At 39.6% G+C, this 22145-nt stretch overlaps 1 protein-coding gene across 12 annotated transcripts in view; it reads right to left on the reverse strand.

The window, feature by feature from the left end:
* Nucleotides 1–22145, reverse strand: part of LOC105473730 (spectrin repeat containing nuclear envelope protein 2) — a 377206-nt gene that overhangs the window by 315649 nt on the left and 39412 nt on the right. For 9 of the 12 annotated variants that reach the window (XM_071100037.1, XM_071100034.1, XM_071100026.1 and 6 more), the window contains exons 2-3: nt 3382–3511; nt 3154–3213 (exon numbers count right to left, since the gene is read on the reverse strand). In XM_071100037.1, coding sequence (XP_070956138.1) covers nt 3154–3213; nt 3382–3460 — 139 coding nt within the window. In that variant the 5' untranslated portion in view covers nt 3461–3511. The remainder of the gene's footprint in view (nt 1–3153; nt 3214–3381; nt 3512–22145) is intronic. The other 3 variants (XM_071100038.1, XM_071100032.1, XM_071100033.1) reach the window with 1 other exon arrangement.

The raw sequence follows: 22145 nt of genomic DNA on the forward strand, positions 1-22145 counted from the left end.
ACTGTATCAGTTAATTAGGCCATTCTACTGTCTCTATCTGCCTCTAAGAAAAGGTTCTGAAACAAAAAAAATAATAAAAACTTTCTTATGAGCAGTGATCCTGAGCCTCTTATATTACATGAAATCTCTTTTCTCGTATTACTCCAGGGATCATTAAGCACATGTGAATTTTGTGAAATACGAGTCTGCTTGCTGTGTGACAGCCCTTGGTTCAGTAGTACTTCATGCAGATAATATTGTCCATCAACTTTTTTTCTCAAATAGCTAATAATCCTGCTATGAAAGCAAAGGTGCCTTCAGAAATATATACAAGTGTCTGCTTTCTTTTCTTCCTTCCTCCCTCCTTTCCTTTTTTCCTTTAACAACTTAGGCTGAAAAAATCATTACAAATTCACTGATAACAATATGGAACTTAACTTTGGGAAATCTATTCATTTTGCCATAAAGCCTTCATCTTATAGGCATGGAAACTTCTTGGCTGATATCTCTTGAGGGTACCTGGCTAATGTGAACAGACTGCCCAGCATCATCTTGACATTATAGTATTGGCTTTCCACCAGTCCCCCTAGACAGCAATGTGTCCAGCACCACAATTCCTCTAAATACATCATGAAAGGAAATCATTCAGACTGACCAGTGCATGTATATCACATTTACATTGCAAAACAGTCCATACTATTCTCCAATTGGAAAGCAGATTGTACAACTACTATAATTCAAAACATGCTATAAGAAACCACTCATTTCTCAGTAATTTGCTAATTATTTTGAGCTACTTATGAGCCTGAGATCACTAATATTACTTAAAGATGTCCATCCATATTCTGGATGTGAAAACTTGCTATGGGTTGAACAGGTTAAGGCTAAGATTTAATGAATTTTCCAGTGAAAGTTGTTAAGGAAACTCCCTCTTTCAAACTGTTCTTTGAAGTGCATCAAAGAGGGTATGGAACAATACAAAGAAAACTGTCCTAGTCAAAACCCAGCTCCGCTGCTCACTAGCTGTGGGACTCTGGGCACGTAATTCATTCTTTCTGAGCCACAGCTTCTTTCTCAATTGTCAAAGATTTTTCTTAAATCTACCTCATAATGTGGTTGTGAGGATCAAATGAGATAATGTATGCAAAAGTGCTACATAAGTTATAGCATGCTATATAAAAGTCAAAATGTCCACTCTGTTGTGGGGAAGAAAATATTACTTGATATGTGTAATAATTATAATACTACAAGTGCTCAAAGAGATACTACGGCAGAACAGAGGAGGGAGCACATTATCTCAGCCTAAGAGAGAGCGGGGCTCACAGAGGAAACTGATTCTAATTGACCTGGGAATGGATAAAGGATGTATGAAGGATGGATGGGAGGATGATTTCTGCTGCTGGAGGAGGGGCTGGGGGAGCTACAAGGGAAACAATCTGAATGAAAGAACACAGGCTGGCGAACCAGGGAGAGTATGGCCCCTTAAGGAACCGTGAGCCTGGAGCACAGAGTGCTTATGGGGCATGGTGGGAGATAAGAGCAGAGAGAAAGGCAAGCACTGGACCAGCAAAAGCCTGAACCATGCCAAGAAGTCTGGACTTCATCCCACACATGATAGGGAGCCACTGAACAGAAATGTTAAAACAAAACAAACAAATGAAAAAGCAGAAAAAAACCCCAGACGTCTGGTTTACCATTTTTTCCTATATATCATGAAGTTTCTACTCCAGCCATGTGCTCTTGGACAAGAAATAACTTTGAGACTAAGATTTTGGCCATAAATATAGAAAAAGAAAGTACGATGTACATATTGAGTCCCTAGTCTGTGTGAGGCACTGTGCTAAGCCCCTTTGTCTCCCTTACTGTTCATCTTCAAAATGCAGCTGCAGTGTGGGAACTCTCATTCACATTTTACAAATGAGGAAACTGAGACTCAAAAGATGAAGTCTCTCCTCCAAGTTCAAAGAACTAGTGATTGGCAGAGCCAACATTAGAAACTTGATTTACCTATTTTATTGCAGCCAAAACATCACATGCAACCAAAACCTCATAGAAAAACAAGAATTTTTTCCAGTTAAATGAAAGCTTGATTCCAACCACATCTGAATATTCAGACACTATTTTTTAAGTCCTTACTGAAAATTTTAAAAATTCTTACCTCAAGTATAACCTCTCAACAATTTAAATGTTTCTTACTCTATACAAATTATACAATAATTACTTTGAAAAGGCTGATACATACAGATACTGTCTATTCTAACAGCTATTGATTTCCATCTCAGCTCAAAATATAGAAGCAAATCATTCAAAACAGATTTTTTTTTTGCCAAATCACTCAATATGGCATCAAAACAGATCTTTAATTTAAAGGAAAATATCAGAAAAAAAGTAATTTTGACATCTTTACCATAAGTGACTTAGAATCTATGACTTTAAGTAACATTCTAAAAATGCTGCATAATACTGCCCATAATCTTAAAATTACTTTAAAATATATAGTTGCATAAATATTTTCAAAGAAATAGCCTTATTTCTTTTATATTAGCTAACTTTACTCAACTCCAAAATTTGCTTCATCAACAAAGGTGGAAGGTCTAGTGGCTAGTGAATTTTCAAAGTACAACACAAACATTGCCAAACTCCACAAGAAGTACTTTTTAAAAAATGACAGCCCTTATATACACGCACACATGATTCACATGAGTGAAAGGTCACTCATTTATAATATTACCTCTCTTCCTATCAGGACAAAATAAGGATGTGCATTCATTCATTCATTCATTCGAGATGGAGTTTCGCTCTTGTTGCCCAGACTGGAGCGCAATGGTACAATCTCAGCTCACTGCAACCTCTGCCTCCCAGGTTCAAGCAATTCTCCTGCTTCAGGCTCCCAAGTAGCTGGGATTATAGGCATGCATCACAACACCTGGCTAATTTTGTATTTTTAGTAGAGACAGAGTTTTCTCATGTTGGTCAGGCTGGTCTCGAACTCCTGACCTTGGGTGATCCACCTGCCTTGGCCTCCCAAAGTGCTGGGATTACAGGCATGAGCCACCGTGCCTGGCAAGGATGTGCATTTAAAAGAAGCTACACAAAAAGATACGAAGTGAGTACAAACAATGCCAAGCAAACTACAGTTTACTATTTAATTTTCACTGCAAATAAAATACATACACTCAGTAAGAAACTGGAGATAGTGAACTCCTTCCAGGTATTCCTTACTTTCCCAGAGAGCTAAGACAGAAATAAAGACATTTAAATATACTAAAAGGTTTCTACAGTTGGAAAAATACAGATATATTTATCTCCATAAGAGAGACAGAAATCAGTATGATTCGCAACTAGATAAAAATAAGGTTTCCACAGTTTCTGTAGGTGTTACCCCCACCCAATTTTAATTACCTTGCAATGAAATATGGAGATCGTCGATGGCCCAGGAAACCTGTTCATCTTCAGTGGGAAGCTCAGGACTAGATGCCATTCTTTGACTTAATGGCGATTATATCATGTCCATCTCAACTGAAGAAGTGAACTGAAAGTGAAATGGATAAATGTTCATTAATAACTTTGCAGCTCTGTTTCTAGTAAACATGCATTGCCAGAAAACAGCAGCAACCAAACACTGTCCTCCAAAACAAGTATGGCTTTCTAGTGTGTGTTTCCGTGGTTCATGAAGAACAAAGTAACTACGCCTTCTTTTTGAATCATAATCAAGATTTTGCCCTATGACCTATTCATGCCATTTGGAGCTGCTTTCAGAACTCCAGAAAAATTAGCATTGTGGATTCTATACCAGTGGTGAAAAGGAAAGCCAGGCAATTGGATGTAATAACTTGTCTAGAGGAAGGAAAGTTGACACAAACTGATATCTTAGGCGTTAGTGTTACGTGATTGTTAGCCTTCAACTTCAAGGATTTTTTTTTAAACTTTTTTTTTTTTAACTTAGTTCCTTTTCTGCCCCAGTTATGTTGCCATTTACTGGAAACAATAAGAGCTGAGCCTGCATAGCTTGAAAAGTGAAACTAAAAATCTAATATATCAAAAAGAATATTTTAATGAGTTATCTAATATATTGAATTATTTTCCCAAGGGCTTATTTTTCCACCTACACATTTCTTCCCCTCGCCCCACCTTGATTCTTAAAGAACCCCTCCAGTGAGAGCAGTTTTTACTCCATACTTCTTTAAAAGCATTGCTTCATGTATTTATTTACCACTATTAGTTTCTGTAGGATGAGTATAAAACACTGACTTCTCCCATATGGATGATTAAATAATAAAATAAACCTAACCAAGCATATAAAAATATAAAGTAGATTGGGGGTATACATAGGGATGGATAACTACAGCTTTGTGATCAAGCAAGCATTGCAAAATATTAATGTTAGAATCTATGTGTTTACCATATAGGTATTCACTTTTAAATTCCTTTAACTTTGCTGTATACTAGAAATTTTACATAATAAAATGCTGGGGTGGGAGGGAACTAAAAGATAAATATAAGGCCAATAGCTAGATACAATCAATCATATTAAATATTAAACAGAACACTTCAAAAAATACAAAGAATAAAAATCATTAAACAGTCCCTCCTAGTTCAAAAATCTTTCAATCCTGCCTGCCCCCTCTGTTTATCATCCACATCCCTTTTTTATCTCTTGCATGGATCACTGTTGTTAAAGATTTCAGCTACCAAATCAACTTGACTAATTAATGATTAATTTCTTTATCCTCTGAATTAAGATGAATCACAACCAGCCTGAGGTAAAAGAGTTGCTATGTGGAATGGAGAGATTCTAACGAAAAGGAAAGGCTGTTTATTAGTTCACCATGAGCCTTGGCAGCCTGATGAGTGATAAAGATACAAACATCCTCAGCTTTGTGATGTACTGAGGACCTCCACCACCCCTTCCCATACTCTGGGGTTCCTGAACCCAAAGTGGAGACAAAGCACTTCTTCATTTTGGTACCCTAAGGATTGAATTCTAGAATGAATTTTCTAAGGGCACACACTATTCCATGTCATCGCTATTTAAAAAAAAAAAAAAGGATAATAGCAATAGTAGAAACCATTTATACAGTACTTACTGTATACAGGCACTGTTTTAAGCACTTTGTATATACAACCTCATTTAATCTTTATAAAAATGGTAAGAGTTAGGAACTATAGTTATCTCCACATTTGAAAAGACAAAGCTTAGATGCACCACAATTGTCTAAGGACACACAGGTAATAAATGATGGAGTTGGCCGGGCGCGGTGGCTCAAGCCTGTAATCTCAGCACTTTGGGAGGCCGAGACGGGCGGATCACAAGGTCAGGAGATCAAGACCATCCTGGCTAACGCGGTGAAACCCCGTCTCTACTAAAAAAAATACAAAAAACTAGCCGGGCAAGGTGGCGGGCGCCTGTAGTCCCAGCTACTCGGGAGGCTGAGGCAGGAGAATGGCGCAAACCCGGGAGGTGGAGCTTGCAGTGAGCTGAGATCCGGCCACTGCACTCCAGCCTGGGCGACAGAGCGAGACTCCGTCTCAAAAAATAAATAAATAAATAAATAAATAAATAAATAAATAAATGATGGAGCCAAGACTTGAATCCAGGTGGTTTGGGCTTCAGAGTTCATGCTCTAAACCAGCACACGATGGTGCCTCCTAAGGTGAGCGAGTGTGCCACATGTCATTTATTTTTGTTTTCATTCATTTGCACAACAACTAATCATATAGGCTGGATGCTGCTCTCAAGAGATTCAATCCTCTGAGAATGATAAATGAACACAATATGAAGCAAAATCCTCTAATAAACAAGTACAGAAGGTACTCTGAGAGCAAAGGAGATGGCATGCCCTGTCACTTGAAGCTGGAGATGGATGCGACTGTCAGGAGTTGCAGTGGACTGAGTTCTCACATCCCCCAAAGTCCATATGTTGAAATCTAATCCCCAATATCATGGTATTAGAAGGTAGGGCCTTTTGGAGGTGATCCTCATTAATGGGATTAGTGCCCTTATACAAAGAGGCCCAGCCCGGGCACAGAGGCTCATGCCTGTAATCCCAGCACTTTGGGAGGCCGAGGTGGGCGGATCATGAGGTCAGGAGTTCGAGACCAGCCTGACCAACATGATGAAACCCCGTCTCTACTAAAAATAGAAAAATTAGCCAGGCGTGGTGACGCACACCTATAATCCCAGCTACTCAGGAGGCTGAGGCAGGAGAATCGCTTGAACCAGGAAGGCAGAGTTTGCAGTGAGCCGAGATCACACCACTACACTCCAGCCTGATTGACAGAGTAAGACTCTGTCTCAAAAAATAAAATAAAATAAAATAAAATAAAATAAAATAAAATAAAATAAAAATAAATAAAAGAGGCCCAAGAGAGACCCCTTACCCCTTCTACCATGTGAGGATAGACTGAGAGGATAGCCATCTATGAGGAAACAGGTCCTCATCAGACATTGAATCTTCCGGACTTGATCTTGGATTAGATTTCTGTCATTTACAAACTACCCATTTTATGGTTATTTTTTTATAGCAACTCAAACAACCTAACAGTGTACTTTTTACAAAATAGCATTTCATACCAAATAGTCCTATTAGCATTAGCATTATTTGGACAGTACCTTGATTTTGGTAAGAATGTCTCTGAGAAGATCCAAATCAGTATAATCAGAAATGACAAAGATGATATTACAGCTGATCCCTCAGAAATACAAAAGATTCTCAGTGAATACTACAAACAACTCTATGCACACAACTTAGAAAATCTAGAGGAAATGGATAAACTCCTGGAAACACAATTTCCCAAGATTGAACTGGGAAGAGATTGAAATCTTGAGTAGACCAATATCAAACTCTGAAGTTGAATCAATAATAATTTTTTTAAAAACCTACCAACCAAAAAAAGCTCTGGACCAGATGGATTCACAGCTGAATTCTACCAGAAGTGTAAAGAAGAACTGGTACAAATCCTACTGAAACTATTCCAAAAAATCAAGGAGGAGGGACTCCTCCCTAACTCATACTATGAAGCCAGCATCAGCCTAATACCAAAATTTGGCAAAGACACAACTAAAAAAGAAAACTTCAGGCCAATATCTCTGATGAACATAGATGCAAAAATTCTCAACAAAATACTAGCAAACTGAATCCAGCAGCACATAAAAAAGTTAATTCATCACGATCAAGTAGGCTTTATTCTTGGGATGCAAGGTTGGTTCTAACATATGCAAATCAATAAATGTGATTCACCACATAAACAGAATTAAAAGCAAAAACCCTATGTCATCTCAATAGACACAGAAAAGCTTTTTATATAATCCAACATTTCTCTTTATGATTAAAAAAAATCCTCAACAGACTAGGCATCAAAGCAACATACCTCAAAATAATAAGAGCCATCTATGAAAAAACCCACAGCCAATATCATACTCAATGGGCAAAAGCTGGAACAATTCTCCTTGAGACTCAGAACAAGACAAGGATGTCCACTCTCACCACTCCTATTCAACATAGCACTGGAAGCCCCAGTCAGAGCAATCAGGCAAGAGAAAGAAATAAAAGGCATCCAAATAGGAAAAGAAGAGGTCAAACTATCTCTCTTTGCTGATGATATGATTCTATACCTAGAAAGCCCTAAAGACTCTGTCAAAAGCCTACTAGAACTGATACGTGATTTTAGCAGGGTTTCAGGATATAAAATCAATGTACAAAAATGAGTAACATTTCTATACACCAGTTAACATCCAGGCTAAGAGTCAAGAACATAATCCCATTTACAACAGCCACAAAGAAAATGAAATATCTAGGAACACAGCTAACCAAGGAGGTGAAAGATCTCAAGGAGAGTTATAAAACAGTGCTGAAAGAAATCAGAAATGAAAGAAAGAAATCAGAAATCAGAAATAAAGGGAAAAACTTTCCATGCCCATGGAGTAGAAGCATCAGTATCACTGAAATGAGCATACTATCAAAGCAATTTACAAATTCAATGCCATTCCTATCAAACTATGAACATTCTTCACAGAATTAGAAAAAACAACTCTAAAATTCATATAAAACCAAAAAAGAGCCCAAATAGTCAAAGCAATCCTAAGCAAAAAGAACAAAGCCAGAGACATCACACTACCCAATTTCAAAATATACTCTATGGCTACAGTAACCAAAACAGTATGGTACTGATACAAAAACAGACACAAAGACCAATGGAACAAAATAGAAAACTCGGAAATAAAGCTGCACATTTCCAACCATCTGATAGTAACAAGACTGACAAAAGTAAGCAACGGGGAGATGAGTCCCTATTCAATAAATGGTGCTGGGATAACTGTCTAGCCATATGCTGAAGAACAAAATTGAACCCTTCCTTATCTCTCACCATAAACAAAAATTAACTCAACATAGATTAAAGATTTAAATGTAAGACCTCAAACTATAAAAATCCTGGAAGAAAATCTAGGAAATACCCTTCTCATCATAAGCATTGACAAAGAATTTTTGGCTAAGTCTCCAAAAGCAAAAGCAACAAAAAACAAAAATTGACAAATGAGACCTAATTAAAGAGTTTCTGCACAGCAAAATAAACTATCAACAAAGTAAACAACCTACAGAACGGAAGAAAACATTTGCAAACTATGCACTGACAAAAGCCTAATATTCAGAATCTACAAGGATCTTAAAGAAATCAACAAGCAAGTCAACCCCATTAAAAAATGGGCAAAAGACATGAATAGACACTTCTCAAAAGAAGACTTACAAGTGCCCAACTAACATGAAAAAATGCTCATCATCACTAATCATCAGAGAAATGCAAATCAAAAACCACCAAGATATACCATCTCACACCAGTCAGAATGGCTACTACTAAAAGTCAAAAAACAACAGATGCTGGTGAGGCTGCAGAGAAAAGAGAATGCTTATAAACTGTCAGTGGGAAAGTAAATTAGTTCAGCCACTGTGGAAAGCAGTTTGCAGATGTCTCAAAGAACATAAAACAGAGCTAACATTCAACCCAGCAATCCTATTACTGCATATATACCCAAAGGAAAACAGATCTTTCTACCAAAAAGACACGTGCACTCGTAAGTTTATTGCCACGTTACTCACAATAACAAAGACATGGAATCAGCCTAGGTTCCCATCAACAGTGGATTCAATAAAGAAAATGTAGTGCATACACACCAATGGAATACTAAAAGTCATTAAAAAGATTAAAATCATAGCCTTTGCAGCAACATGGATGGAGCTGGAGGCCATAATCCTAAGCGAATAAACACAGGAACAGAAAGCCAAATAATATATGTTTTCACTTAAAAGTGGGAGCTACACATTGAGAACACATAGACATAAACATGGGAACAAAAGACACTACAGACTTCCAGAGGGGAAGGAGGGGGGCATGGGTTGAAAAACTACCTAGTGGGTCCTATGCTCACCACCTGGTTACAATACACCCATGTTACAAACCTGCACATGTGCCCTCTGTATCTAAAACAAAAGTTGAAATTTTAAAAAATATATAGAATGTCTCGAAATTAAAAAAAAAAAAAGAATGAGCATTTAATTGAATATTAATCAAATATAAGGTATCAGATATAGGAGAAAGAAACATTTGTTGTATTTATATTAAAAATAAAAATAGAACAATAAAGACAATTTGGCAAATGGAGAATCAAGAAGTATTCCTGTCCTCAACTGGCATGTGGAATTCACTGTATTGTATATTAAAGATGTAGGAAAAGACCAGGCACATGCCTATAGTCCTAGCTACCCAGGAGTCTGAGGTAAGAGGATTGTTCAAACCCAGAAGTTCAAGGCAACCCTGGGCAACATAGAGAGACTACCTCTAAAAAGTAAATAAATAAAAATAAAAAAAAAATAAAGGTGTCAGAAAAAAATCAGATAACATAGTACCCCCCAAAAACCTGTCTAGACCTTAAAATAGCTGGATGTCTAAGAAGTTTCTGTTTTTAATCATGAAAATTTATTAGCAAACAAGGCAAAAGATATATTCATAATTTTTTTTACCCCCTGGACAATTTCTTAGAGCTTCTAGAAATGTCTATCAAAAGCAAAACCAAACTTTGAAGACTGAATCGATTGGAAGTGTTAGATTATTGACCCAAATACTGTCGTAGTACAATTATTTGTCAAAACATGCTACAGAGGCCATGAGGATATAACTGAAGAGACTTACTGATGACATTTCCAACACAATTGTTTTTGGTGAGAAACTGCTGACATTTCTAGGGAGGAATTTACCTATCAAATAGGACTCACGAGAAACTGGAACACAGTAGAAAAGAAAAGCTTCAAGGGACTTCTCAGGATTTGAATTCAGAAGCTAGAAAGGCTTTGAAAAAGGAAGGCAGAAGAAAGAGTGAAAGGCCAGGTGCAGTGGCTCGTATCTGTAATCCCAGCACTTAGGAAGCCAGAGGCAGGAGGACTGCTTGAGACTAGGACTTCGAAACCAGCCTTGGTCTCAACAAAAAAATCAAAAAAATTAGCTGGGCATGGTGGCACACACCTGTAGTCGTAGCTACTCCAGAGGCTGGGGTTCCCACCTCACTGGAGGCCAGATCAAGGCTGCAGTGAGCTGTGTTCATGCCGCTGCACTCCAGCCTGGGTGACCTTGTCTCCAAAACAAAAAAAAAAAATAAAACAAGGAAAGAAAGAGGAGCGAGGGTTAGGCTAAAGGGCTAGATGGAGTCTCCCGGGTCTCTAGCAACTGAAATCTATCACTGTGTTTTGACTCCCTTGAAGAGAACACAGTGGCTGTGCCCAGGTAAATTCCAGCCCAGAAGAGCTTTCCTGGGTACTCCTTCTGGCCTTACTTTTTCTTTTCAAATAAAAGTTACTAGAATTATATAACTAAGCCAGGGTTTAATATTAAAATAAATAAAACTTTTTTTTTTTTTTTGAGATGGAGTCTTGTTCTGTCACCCAGGCTGAAGTGCAGTGGTGCAAACTCGGCTCACTGCAACCTCTGCCTCTCGGGTTCCAGCGATTCTCATGCCTCAGCCTCCCTAGTAGCTGGGATTACAGGTGCGCACCACCACACATGGCTAATTTTTGTATTTTTAGTAGAGATGGAGTTTTGCCATGTTGGTCAGGCTGGTCTGGAACTCCTGACCTCAGATAATCAGCCTGCCTCAGCCACCCAAAGTGCTGGGATTACAGGCATGAGCCACCATGTCTGACCTTAAATGAAACTACTCTTAAAAGTTAATAAAATCTTCAGAAACATAACCAAAGGTTGGGTGAAGAATGTAGTGGCATTAAAGCTTCTAAAATGAAGTGGAATAATGTGGAATTGTTTTAAAATACATGTAAATTAATATACACGCTTTTACCAATGGCATAAGCTATTTGGGGGTTTTGGTTTTGTTTTGTTTATTGTTACTGAAGACAAGTTTTCATTCTGTCACCCAGGCTGGAGTACAGTGGTGCTATCATGGCTCACTGAAACCTCAACTTTCCCGGGCTTAAGCCATCCTCCCACCTCATCCTCCCAAGTAGCTAGAACTACAGGCACAGGCTACCACAATTGGCTAATTTTTAAATTTTCTGTAGCGGCAGGGTCTCACTATATTCCCCATGCTGTTCTCAAACTCCTGACCTGAAGCCATCCTCCTGCCTCAGCCTCCCAAAGTGCTGGGATTACAGGTGTCAGCAATTGCAGCCGGCTGATATAAACTATTTTGAAATGACTGTGGTTTGCTTATGCAATAATCCTGTGGTGTCGACTAAAACCTCAAAACACTAGTGAGTTTCCCTTTTTTAAAGAAATCTTGGCATTTACTCTGGTTTTTTGAACTAAAAGATGAAATTTTAATAGAGAGCATCTCAAATGAAAGGGATTATGGGTGATGTTTATTTTCTTCTTATCTGCATTTTAAAATTTTTAAATGACGGATGCTTATTTCTACTGAAATAAGAATAACAATTTGGCTTTTATTTTAATGAAATGACAGAAAAATGAGAATAAGGTATTATTAGTTCAAGTTCAGTTCTTCATCTCATATGCAATAGAACCTGTACATCTATGTCTTCACACGGAGAAAAATACTCTCTTGACAAAAATGAAATATTTTTAAAATTCTCTGAGTATGTCAGAAATGTCTAAAAAATACTCCCAAAGTCTTTTTGATAGCTCAATGGCTTTCCACTTTCTCATTAGCAGACAGTTTGTTAACAAGCCCTGCCAGTCTAACTGAAAGTCTAACTGAAAAACCACTTTGCCAATGGTGAGGAAGAAGCATCTGTCCTGTCTTTAAAGGTTGACCAGAAGGTGTATCATAGCAGATGTAGCATTCACATATTTCTTTAACAGAGTGATTTTTAAAGCCAGCATTTTCCCTGGGGTATCTCTCCTGTTCTTTTTCCATTCTTCAGCTGTACTATGTTATTTATAGTTCACCTAGGAATTTGGAATGATCTTCTCCTTTATCAGTTAAATTGTAGAGTTATTCCTAGCAATCAACAGTCTGCTTACAAGCTCACAGCAGAAAGTTGGTAAAACACTGCAATAAATTTGTTCATCTTTTTCCCATTAACTTTTCCCCCTTATTTATCCTGTGGTCATCATTTGACTAGAAATAAATTGACCTGGTGCATATTCCCAGGTCAGGTGATTTGTAAAGTCCACTCTATTCCCTCCTCCCGGGCACTTTATTCTTCTAATGACACCACACAAATGCCAGAACAATCAATCCTATGACATGGTTTGGCTGTGTCCTCACCCAAATCTCATCTTAAATTGTAACTCCCACAATTCCCACGTGTCATGGGAGGAACCTGGTGGGAGGTGATTGAATTATGGGGGCAGGTCTTTCCTGCGCTGTTCTCGTGATAGTGAATGAGTCTCATGAGATCTGATGGTTACTATTAGGGGGAGTTTTCCTGCACAAGCTCTCTTTTTGCCTGCCGCCATCCATGTAAGTCGTGACTTGCTCTTTCTTGCCTTCCATCGTGATGGTGAGGACTCCCCAGCCCTGTGGAAGTGTGTAAGTCCATTAAACCTCTTTTTCTTGCCAGTCTCAAGTATGTCTTTATCAGCAGCGTGAAAACGAACTAACACACCTATCTATGCACTACACTTTTGGAAAACAAAAATGTAGCAATTCTCAAATCATGATGCCACTGGGCTTGCAATCGCACAACAAAGCAGTGTCACCAACCAATACCAACTGTGGCAAGAAACCACCCACTTAACCCATGATCAGAACATCCTGAGGAAATGTAGCCACTTCCCTAAAAAAGCCTTCCGCTGGCCTTGACCCAGTCCCCAACGCTCTGAACTTCAGTATCCACTGCTGTGGAATGGGAATAATACTTCTCTTATAAGGTGGTTGTTGGAATTCAAGGAAAACACTCATGAAACTAAAAATGACAACAATTAACATTTATTAAATACTTACTATAAGAAATGTACTACACAGTATATAAACTGTATTTATTATAACCTGTGAAATACATTTATAGGGATTATCCTGTTTCTTAATCAGCAGTAAAAATTAAAAGCTAGTCACAATACTAAAACAAAGAGTGAAAAAACTTAGCAAGGCACAGTGGCTCACGCCTGTAATCCTAGCACTTTGGGAGGTCAAGACAGGAGGCTCACTTGAGACCAGGTGTTCTAGACCAGCCTAGGCAACATGGTAAAACCCCAGCTTTACAAAAAACACAAAAATTAGCTAGGCATGGTGATGTGCGCCTGTAGTCCCAGCTACATGGGAGGCTAAGGCCAGAGGATCACCTGAGCCCAGGAGGTCAAGGCTGCAATAAACCATGATTACGCAACTGCACTCCAGCCCGGGTAACATAGCAAGACCCTGTCTCAAAAAAACTAACAGGCCCAGGGACAGTGGCTCATGCCTGTAATCCCAGCATTTTGGGAGGCCAAGGCGGGTGGATCACCTGAGGTCAGGAGTTCAAGACTAGCCTGACCAAGAAGGTGAAACCCTGTCTCTACTAAAAATATAAAAATTAGCTGGGTGTGGTGGCAGGCACCTATAGTCCCACCTACTCGGGAGGTTGAGACAGAAGAATTGCTCGAACCCAGGAGGCAGAGGTTGTAGTCAGCCAAGATCATGACACTGCATTCCACTTTACACACACGGAGCAAGACTCCATCTCAAAAAAAGCTTAAGGATGAAAACTTCCAAAGCTAAAAAACCTGACATTTACAAATGTGAAATCAACACAGATTCAGAAAATTCTCCACAAATGCTGTCTGATTCCACTTACATAAGGTACCTACAGTCGTCAAAATTTAGTGACAGAGAGTAGAATGGTGCTGCCAGGGGAATGGAGAGTTAACTATTTTAATTAACTTTTAATTGTTTAATGAATAAACAGTTTCAGTTTCACAAAATGAAGAGTTCTGGAGATGGATGGTGGTGATGGTTACACAACAATGTGAATCCACCAGCAGGAATTAATACCACTTAAAAATGATTAGGATGATAAACTTTATGTTATGTGTATTTTGAACAAAGTTTTAAAAGAAAACTTTTCAACCTATAATTTATATCCAGCTAAAGTAGGAATCAAGTGTTAGGGTAGAAAAAAGTAATTTCCTGACACACAAAGCTCCAAAAAAATATGTCCCAAGCACTTGTTCTTAGAAAGCTACTGGTGGGGGCCAGGTACAGTGATTCGTGCCTGCAATCTCAGCACCCTGGGAGGCCAAGGTGGGCAAATCGCTTGAGGCCAGGAGTTTGAGACCAGCCTGGGCAACCAGCAAAACCCTGTCTCTACAAAAAATACAAAAATTAACCAGCTGTGGGTGGCATGCGCCTGTAATCCCAGCTACTCAGGTGGCTGAGGCAGGTGGATCACCTGAGCCAGGGAGGTAGAGATTGCAGTGGGCTGAGATGGCAACACAGCACTGCAGCCTGGGCAACGGCGAAACTCTGTCTCAAAAAGAAAATAAAGCTATACCAACAAAATAAGGTAAAGCAAGATGAACGAAAGTATACCAACAAAATAGAACACTAAACTAAAAGTGAGAAAAACAGGGACTGGGCATTGAATACAGGAGAAATAAAGGGACATTCCCAGGATGATAGTGATGCAGCAGATTGAGGTGGGAAAAGAAAGGGCTCTGAGAGGGAGGTTTGGGGTGCACGCTGTGGGGAAGATTACATGGGAAGGAAGGATGTGACTACAGGCAGGAGTGAACCCACGAAATGAGAGAGTGTACAGACTGCTGTCTCAGTGAGGCTGAAGAACAATTACGGTTTGCATACCTTAGGAAATACACTAGAGAGTTGGCGGCTGTGGTCAGAGAGATTTGAAGGAGTGGCTTTGAAGATAAAGCAGCTCATGATAAGACAAAGTTCCAATCTGGGATCTCAGAAACTTTTTCAAAAAATGTATTCCTCCATGCATTCCATGAAGAATTTGTGGTTTGCAAAACATGCTCGCTGTTCCTCTGGGTAGGAATGCTGAGAAATTTTGAAGCAGAGAAGAATGAAGAGAGCTCTCATCATCTGACTTCATTTTTCTCAGGAAAATAAGAGCTGAGTTTCATCTCTTGGGAGCAGGAACAGGGGGAGCATGGGTAGTGTGGGGTCCTTGAGGAATAAACGGTGCTTGGAACAGGCCACAGCTGAGAACACAAACCAACCAACCACAGAAGCATACAAGGATTGTGAGGGCAGCTGAAGGGCCACTGAGGCCAGAGTGGCACTGGCTGCAAATGAACCCAAATGGCATGCTGGGTCCAAGGTGGGCCCAGGAGGGCTCAGCAAAGACATTCTCACATCTGCCTGATGCTCATTTCTGCCAACTAAAAAATCCTGTAAAAGTGCACGTGGCCGGGCGCGGTGGCTCAAGCCTGTAATCCCAGCACTTTGGGAGGCCGAGACGGGTGGATCACGAGGTCAGGAAATCGAGACCATCCTGGCTAACACGGTGAAACCCCGTCTCTACTAAAAAAATACAAAAAACTAGCCGGGCGAGGTGGCGGGCGGCTGTAGTCCGGGCTACTCAGGAGGCTGAGGCAGGAGAATGGCGTAAACCCGGGAGGCGGAGCTTGCAGTGAGCTGAGATCCGGCCACTGCACTCCAGCCTGGGCGACAGCGCGAGACTCCGTCTCAAAAACAAAACAAAACAAAAAAAAAGTGCACGAAAACATAAGGAGACACATTCAGGAATAATCAGGGTAGAAGTGTTTGTAAGGAAAAAAGTGGAAATAATCTAATACTATCAGCAGAGAAACAGATAAACTGTCGCTGACTCACGTAGAAGTGAAGACTATTCACAGCTAAAACGAATGAACGGCCAATATCAGCATGGATAGATACAGAACTACAAAGGTGGGGAAACAAGCCAGCACAAAGGACAGATATACTATAAAGTTACATGTCCTTTATGTAAATTAATTTATATATTTATTTATTTATTTGTTTATTTAGAGATAGGGTCTCACTCTGTTACCCAGGCTGGAGTACAGTGGCATGAGCTCAGCTCACTGCAATCTCCACCTCCCGGGTTCAAGCAATTCTCCTGCCTCAGCCTTCCAAGTAGCTGAAATTACAGGTGTGTGCCACCAATCCTGGCTAAGTTTTGTATTTTTTGGTAGAGACGAGGTTTCACCATGTTGGCCAGGCTGGTCTCAAACTCCTGACCACAGGTGATCCGCCTGCCTTGGCCTCCCAAAGTGCTGGAATTACAGGTATGAGCCACCGTGCCAGGCCATTTATGGACATTTTAAACACACACATGCACACATATACAGTAAAAGAACAAAAACATGCTAAGGCAGGATACCCACTACTTCACAGAGTGGAGGGCAAAGGACTGGGAGGACGGACTTCAGCTATATCGTTTACTTAGTTAAACATCTAAGTAGGGAATCCATTATCAATTAAAATAGTCATTATTAACTCTTTAAATTTCAACATAATTCTATGTAAGTTAGAGAAGTGGGAGGAAATGGCTGAAAAAGCACTAGACTTAGAGTCAGGAGAACTCGACTGTAGTCCCAGTTTCTCCACTGACCACTCGGCCTTGGGCAATCATCAGCCTCTCCAAGGTCCTGTTTCTTCATCTGTTAAATGAGGGTAATGATTTTGTCTGGGCCAACATTCCGACTTTCAGATTCCTGCCAAAGAATCTAACCCGAAGTTCTCCGCCGCACATTTACAAACACTGGATTACAAGAAACAATACTCATGGAGGAATGCCTGAAACAGAGTCCACCCATTCCTGGATGTTGTCTTTGGATCCTGTCCAGCCGCCAGGGAGCCGTGAACCTGAACTGCATTGTTCTGCCCCTTCAGAGAACTGCTTTTATTAAAATGTATTTCAGTGTGATCCCACAAGCCTTACTATGCAGGATATGATAGGAAACAGTCAAGAGAAACCTACCATTGTACTCTTTCTACAGGAGTTCAGGAGTACATAGCCCATAAACCAGTGTTCCTTTAATGAGAACATGCTGTGGAAAATTCTCTCAGGTCTCAGTACCAAAAAAACCTGGGCATCTATTCTTTTAATTTATGAACGTTATTTTTATAAACAAGGTTTCCCTCCCTTTTTTGGCTGCTACGGCCCATCTCTAGCAGCTACAAATGACTTAATAGAAAATAAGTTGCTTTACCACTGTCTACATCCATCTATCCCTATTTTTCCGTCATTCTAATGTCCTCATCCATTTTTTATTCTAGTGAAATTTATGTTTCTCTATAAAGTGCTTCAAACTTTTCCCTGGAATAAGAGAGGACACAAACAAATTAAGTCACAGACATTCTGTAAGAACAAGATGATTATATCATTTAGTATGTAGCATGTTGAAATTACAAAATGAGATTACAAAATTGTAATGAAATTTTCTAATGAAATTAGAAAAATGTAAATTTTTTCTGTTTTTTTTTTTTTTTTTTTTTTTTTTTGGAGACAGGGTCTCACTCTGTCACCCAGGCTGGAGTATAGTGGCACAATCTCAACTGTCACCTTTGCCTCCAGGGCTCAAGCCATCCTCCCACCTCAGCCTCTTGAGTAGCTGGGACAACAGGCACACACCACCTGCCCAGCTAATTTCTGACTCTTTTTTTTTTTTTTTTTTTTTTATTAGAGACGGGATCTTGCCATGTTGCCCAGGTTGGTCTCAAACTCCTAGGCTCAAGTGACCCATGCACCTCAGCCTCCAAAGTGCTAGGATTACAGGTGTGAGCCACATTTCCTGAGCCACAAATATAAATTGTTATTCATTGCTGAGAAAGAAAAAATTGGTAGTAGAAAATGGAAATTTGGCCAGGTGCAGTGGCTCACGCCTGTAATCCCAGCAGTTTGGGAAGCCAAGGCAGATAGATCACAGGGTCAGATCACAAGGTCAGGAGTTCAAGACCAGCCTGGCCAATATGGTGAAGCCCCGTCTCTACTAAAACTACAAAAAATATTAGCCAGGGGTGGTGGCGTGCGCCTGTAGTCCCAGTTACTCTGGAGGCTGAGGCAGGAGAATCGCTTGAACCCAGGAGGCAGAGGTTGCAGTGAGCTGAGATCATGCCATTGCACTCCACCCTGGGCAACAGAGCGAGACTCCATCTCAAAAAAAAAAAAAGAAAAGAAATTGGAAATTTATGTGCTTTGAATAAATGAGATTATCTTAATATTTCTCAGTGCCATATCACTTGAAGATGGCTAGATTCCAGCTGTAAGCTCTAGGAAGGGGCCTAATTTGTAGACAACATGCTAAAGCATCCCTACCGAAAACACAGGAATGACTTTGTGACCTACTCTATCGTTTCTGCCAGATTCATGTCCCATCACTCTTGAACTAAATGCGTATCACCAAGAGCCCAAGTCCCATAGAGAGCCCAAATCAACAGAGCCTCACCTACAAGCAATAGATTAACAATGTTTCCAGGGTAGTATGGAACAGAGAAGGGGAGAGTGAGAAGGTAGTGAGGGTCATAATGAATTATTATTCATAATAAAAATATATTCCTAAGGACCCTTTACATCAAATAATATATTTGTAATGATTATACTCCTGGCGAATACACTTATTCTGCCTTCCCTCCAGTCCCTCATTCTGCCCCTCAATCTCCTCTCTGGGAGAACAGCAGTCCAGGTTCTACAGTGTGTTTTTATGTATCTCTGCCCCAGCATCTTCCAGTTCCAGCAATGCAAACACACGTTATTTTATAATGACAGGATGCAGTGGTTCACACCTGCAATCCCAGCACTTTGGAGACCAAGGCAGGAGGATCACCTGAGACCACGAGTTCAAGACCAGCCTGGGCAACATAGCAAAAACCCATTTCTAGAAAAAAAAATTGTTTTTAATTAGCAGGGCATGGTGGCGCATGCCTATAGTCCTAGCTGCTCAAGACGCTGAGGCAGGAGGACACTTTGAGCCCAGGAGCTTAATTAAGGCTGCAGTGAGCTATGATCCTATGATCACATCCACTGCATTCCAACCTGGGCACAGGAACAATGCCCTGTCTCAAAAAAAAAAAAAAAAAAATCCATACAATGCCAGCACATTAAAATGAAAAAGGCCATCTTAAACATCACATACATCTTCAAAAAGCTGTTAAAACCATCTCATACAAACTGTTTAAACTTTTAAAATAGAACTGAAAAGAAACAAATAATTAGGTCAGTCTGTCATTGGGTAACTTGGCTCTAGGTGAACTGGCCTTTTTCCCCGAAGAAGTAACTGAGTAACTAATAGATCACTCATCTCTGCTCCCTACTCCAGGAATAATCTCAGCCCTGCATCCCAGCCAAGCTGGCTGGAGCCCTGACTCCCATTGCCTAGCTCTTGTTAGACCCTTCCTGGCATTTTAAGCTGGAGTATACTACGGACATCCTTGCATCACTTAGAGTCTGTAGGTCCTGAATGTTTAGCTTGGCCAGCTAACAAGGAGAAACCCATTCCTTAGACTCTCCACACTGAGCCTGCCCTGGCCCTGTGAAACAGATTCTTCCAATTCCAGATTCTAGCTCTGTGAGAACGGGCTGTCTTACTTGCTGTTTTAATCATTATTATGTAGCATAGTGTATGCCTTATAGTTGCTACATAATAGATGTTTGAGAAAAGATTTTAAAAAAGAATAAATAAATAACTTGAGCAATGTTGCTGAAGAAAAGTTCTTTTTTTTTGAGACAGGGACTTGCTCTGTTGACCAGGCTGGAGTACAGTGGCGCGATCTTAGCTCACTGTAGCCTCAGCCTCCCAGGCTCAGGTGATTCACCTCAGCCTCCCGAGTAGACAGGACTACAGGCATTTGTCATCATGCCCAGCTAATTTCTTAATTTTTTTTTCTGTAGGGACAAAAAAAAATAGGTCTCACAATGTTGCCCAGGCTGGTGTTGTGCTCCTAGACTCAAGTGATCCCACTGCTTCCGCCTCCCGAAGGGCTACAATTAAAAGTGTGAGCCACTGCACCCGGCCAAAGACACTGTTTCTACAACCTTCTGCTTCTCCTTGTAGGAAGATCCTCCATTAAATTTTTTTTTCTTTTTTTTAAAGAATTTAGTGCTAGAAAACACTTCATTTCCTTTGAGAAATGAAGAATGGGTATTTGTTGTTGCTTTCTTTTCTAAAAATAAGAACCATATAATTAATGTTCCTTTTTCACTTTGGCTGCCCCAAAACACAGGGCTAACTTTGAGGTATAACTCTAGTAACTGTGTAGACCCTCACTGTATTTGTTTTTCTCTGGCCTTTGTATTATGTTTTGTTTTTACTTTTGACCGACATATAATATCTGATCTTATATGTATTTGTTGTGGTCATCTTAAATCCTTTGTGAATAAAAGAGAATCAATACATTTAAAAACTAAATAAATAAAACAGCCAGGCATGGTGGCCCTCACCTATCGGCCAGCTACTTGGGAGGCTGAGGCAGGAGGACTGCTTAAGCCCTAGAGTTCAAGGCCAGTCTGTGCAACATAGTGAGACCTCTGTCTCTACCAAAAAAAAAGAAAAGAAAAGAAAGAAAGTACACTTAGGATTTATTTTGTACACATACAAATAAAACAGAAATAATACTAAAAATCATTTTTAACCTCAGGTCTTCATAGGTCACAGAATACTAAAAAGAAGTTGCAATTCCTTCCTTGGATATCTTCACTTGAATTGCTTCGCTTTCTTCCATTTTTGAAAATTTTTTTCTCCCCAAATGACCAGAATTCTTAGCCATGGAAAACTGAATTGACTTCAAATATCTTCCTGGATGTATTTTAAGGTAAAATGCCAATTTCTGCTTGTAACGTTTTTTTTGCCTTGAGTTTTCAAGAAGAACATGAAACTACTCTGGGAAAAACTACTCTGAGGAAAAACAAAAAGTTGGGGGGAATGGAGGAACTGAGAAATTTACAGAACTAGTCCTTCTGAGCTGTGGTCAAAATGGTTTCAAATACAACTGGCAAAATTCTAAGAAGAAAAGAAATGCTTGGGGAAAATCATGCAGGATTTCACTGTAATTGTAACAGTATGTTTGTCAAGCATTTGAATAATATAACTGCATGAGCATTTTTACACGTTTCTGTTGTGTAGTATTTTCCCACTGATGAAGGATTGTTATTTTAAAATTCCAAACACTAGTCTCCCTAAGATATTTAAAAGAAATATCTCTAAATTTGAAATATTTGGCAGCAAACACTTATGACAGCCAAAAATATGTTAGCTGTTAAAATCAGAAGTTTGTTTCTGAAACAAACTATTTCTTGAGAAAAATATTTGCCAATTTTAGTGGCAGCTGCAGAGATGCTTTCACATGCAGAAATTAATTTATTATTACAAATGGGCAAAGGCAGAGTGATTTGCTTTTTCCTTTTGGCCCACACTACTATAACCGACCCAAATTACACGTGCTTTTATCAACAGAGGCACCAGCTGCTGCTTGGCCAGGACCCATTCTTTCTCTTTAACTGTGTTCCATTACAGAGGAAGTTAGCAAAAGCAATCTTTTTCAGATAAGGGTCTGTTTTGTCTTGTAATGTCCAATTCTCACTACAGCCCTGAATCATATATCCATATAAAATTGTAAAGGAGGCCAGAATGTCACCCCAAAATATTCCTCTTTGGCATAAAGATTATTTTGAGCTGAAGGCAACTGAGAACAGCAAGCAAGCTCTAAAAACAGAGCTTTTTTCTCTTTGTAAAGGAAATTTACACGTATAAAGGAAATTTCCATTTGTAAAGGTGTCCCCCTC

The sequence above is a fragment of the Macaca nemestrina genome, chromosome 7 (assembly GCF_043159975.1).
Source record: "Macaca nemestrina isolate mMacNem1 chromosome 7, mMacNem.hap1, whole genome shotgun sequence".
In the NCBI taxonomy this organism is placed as follows: Eukaryota; Metazoa; Chordata; class Mammalia; order Primates; family Cercopithecidae; genus Macaca; species Macaca nemestrina.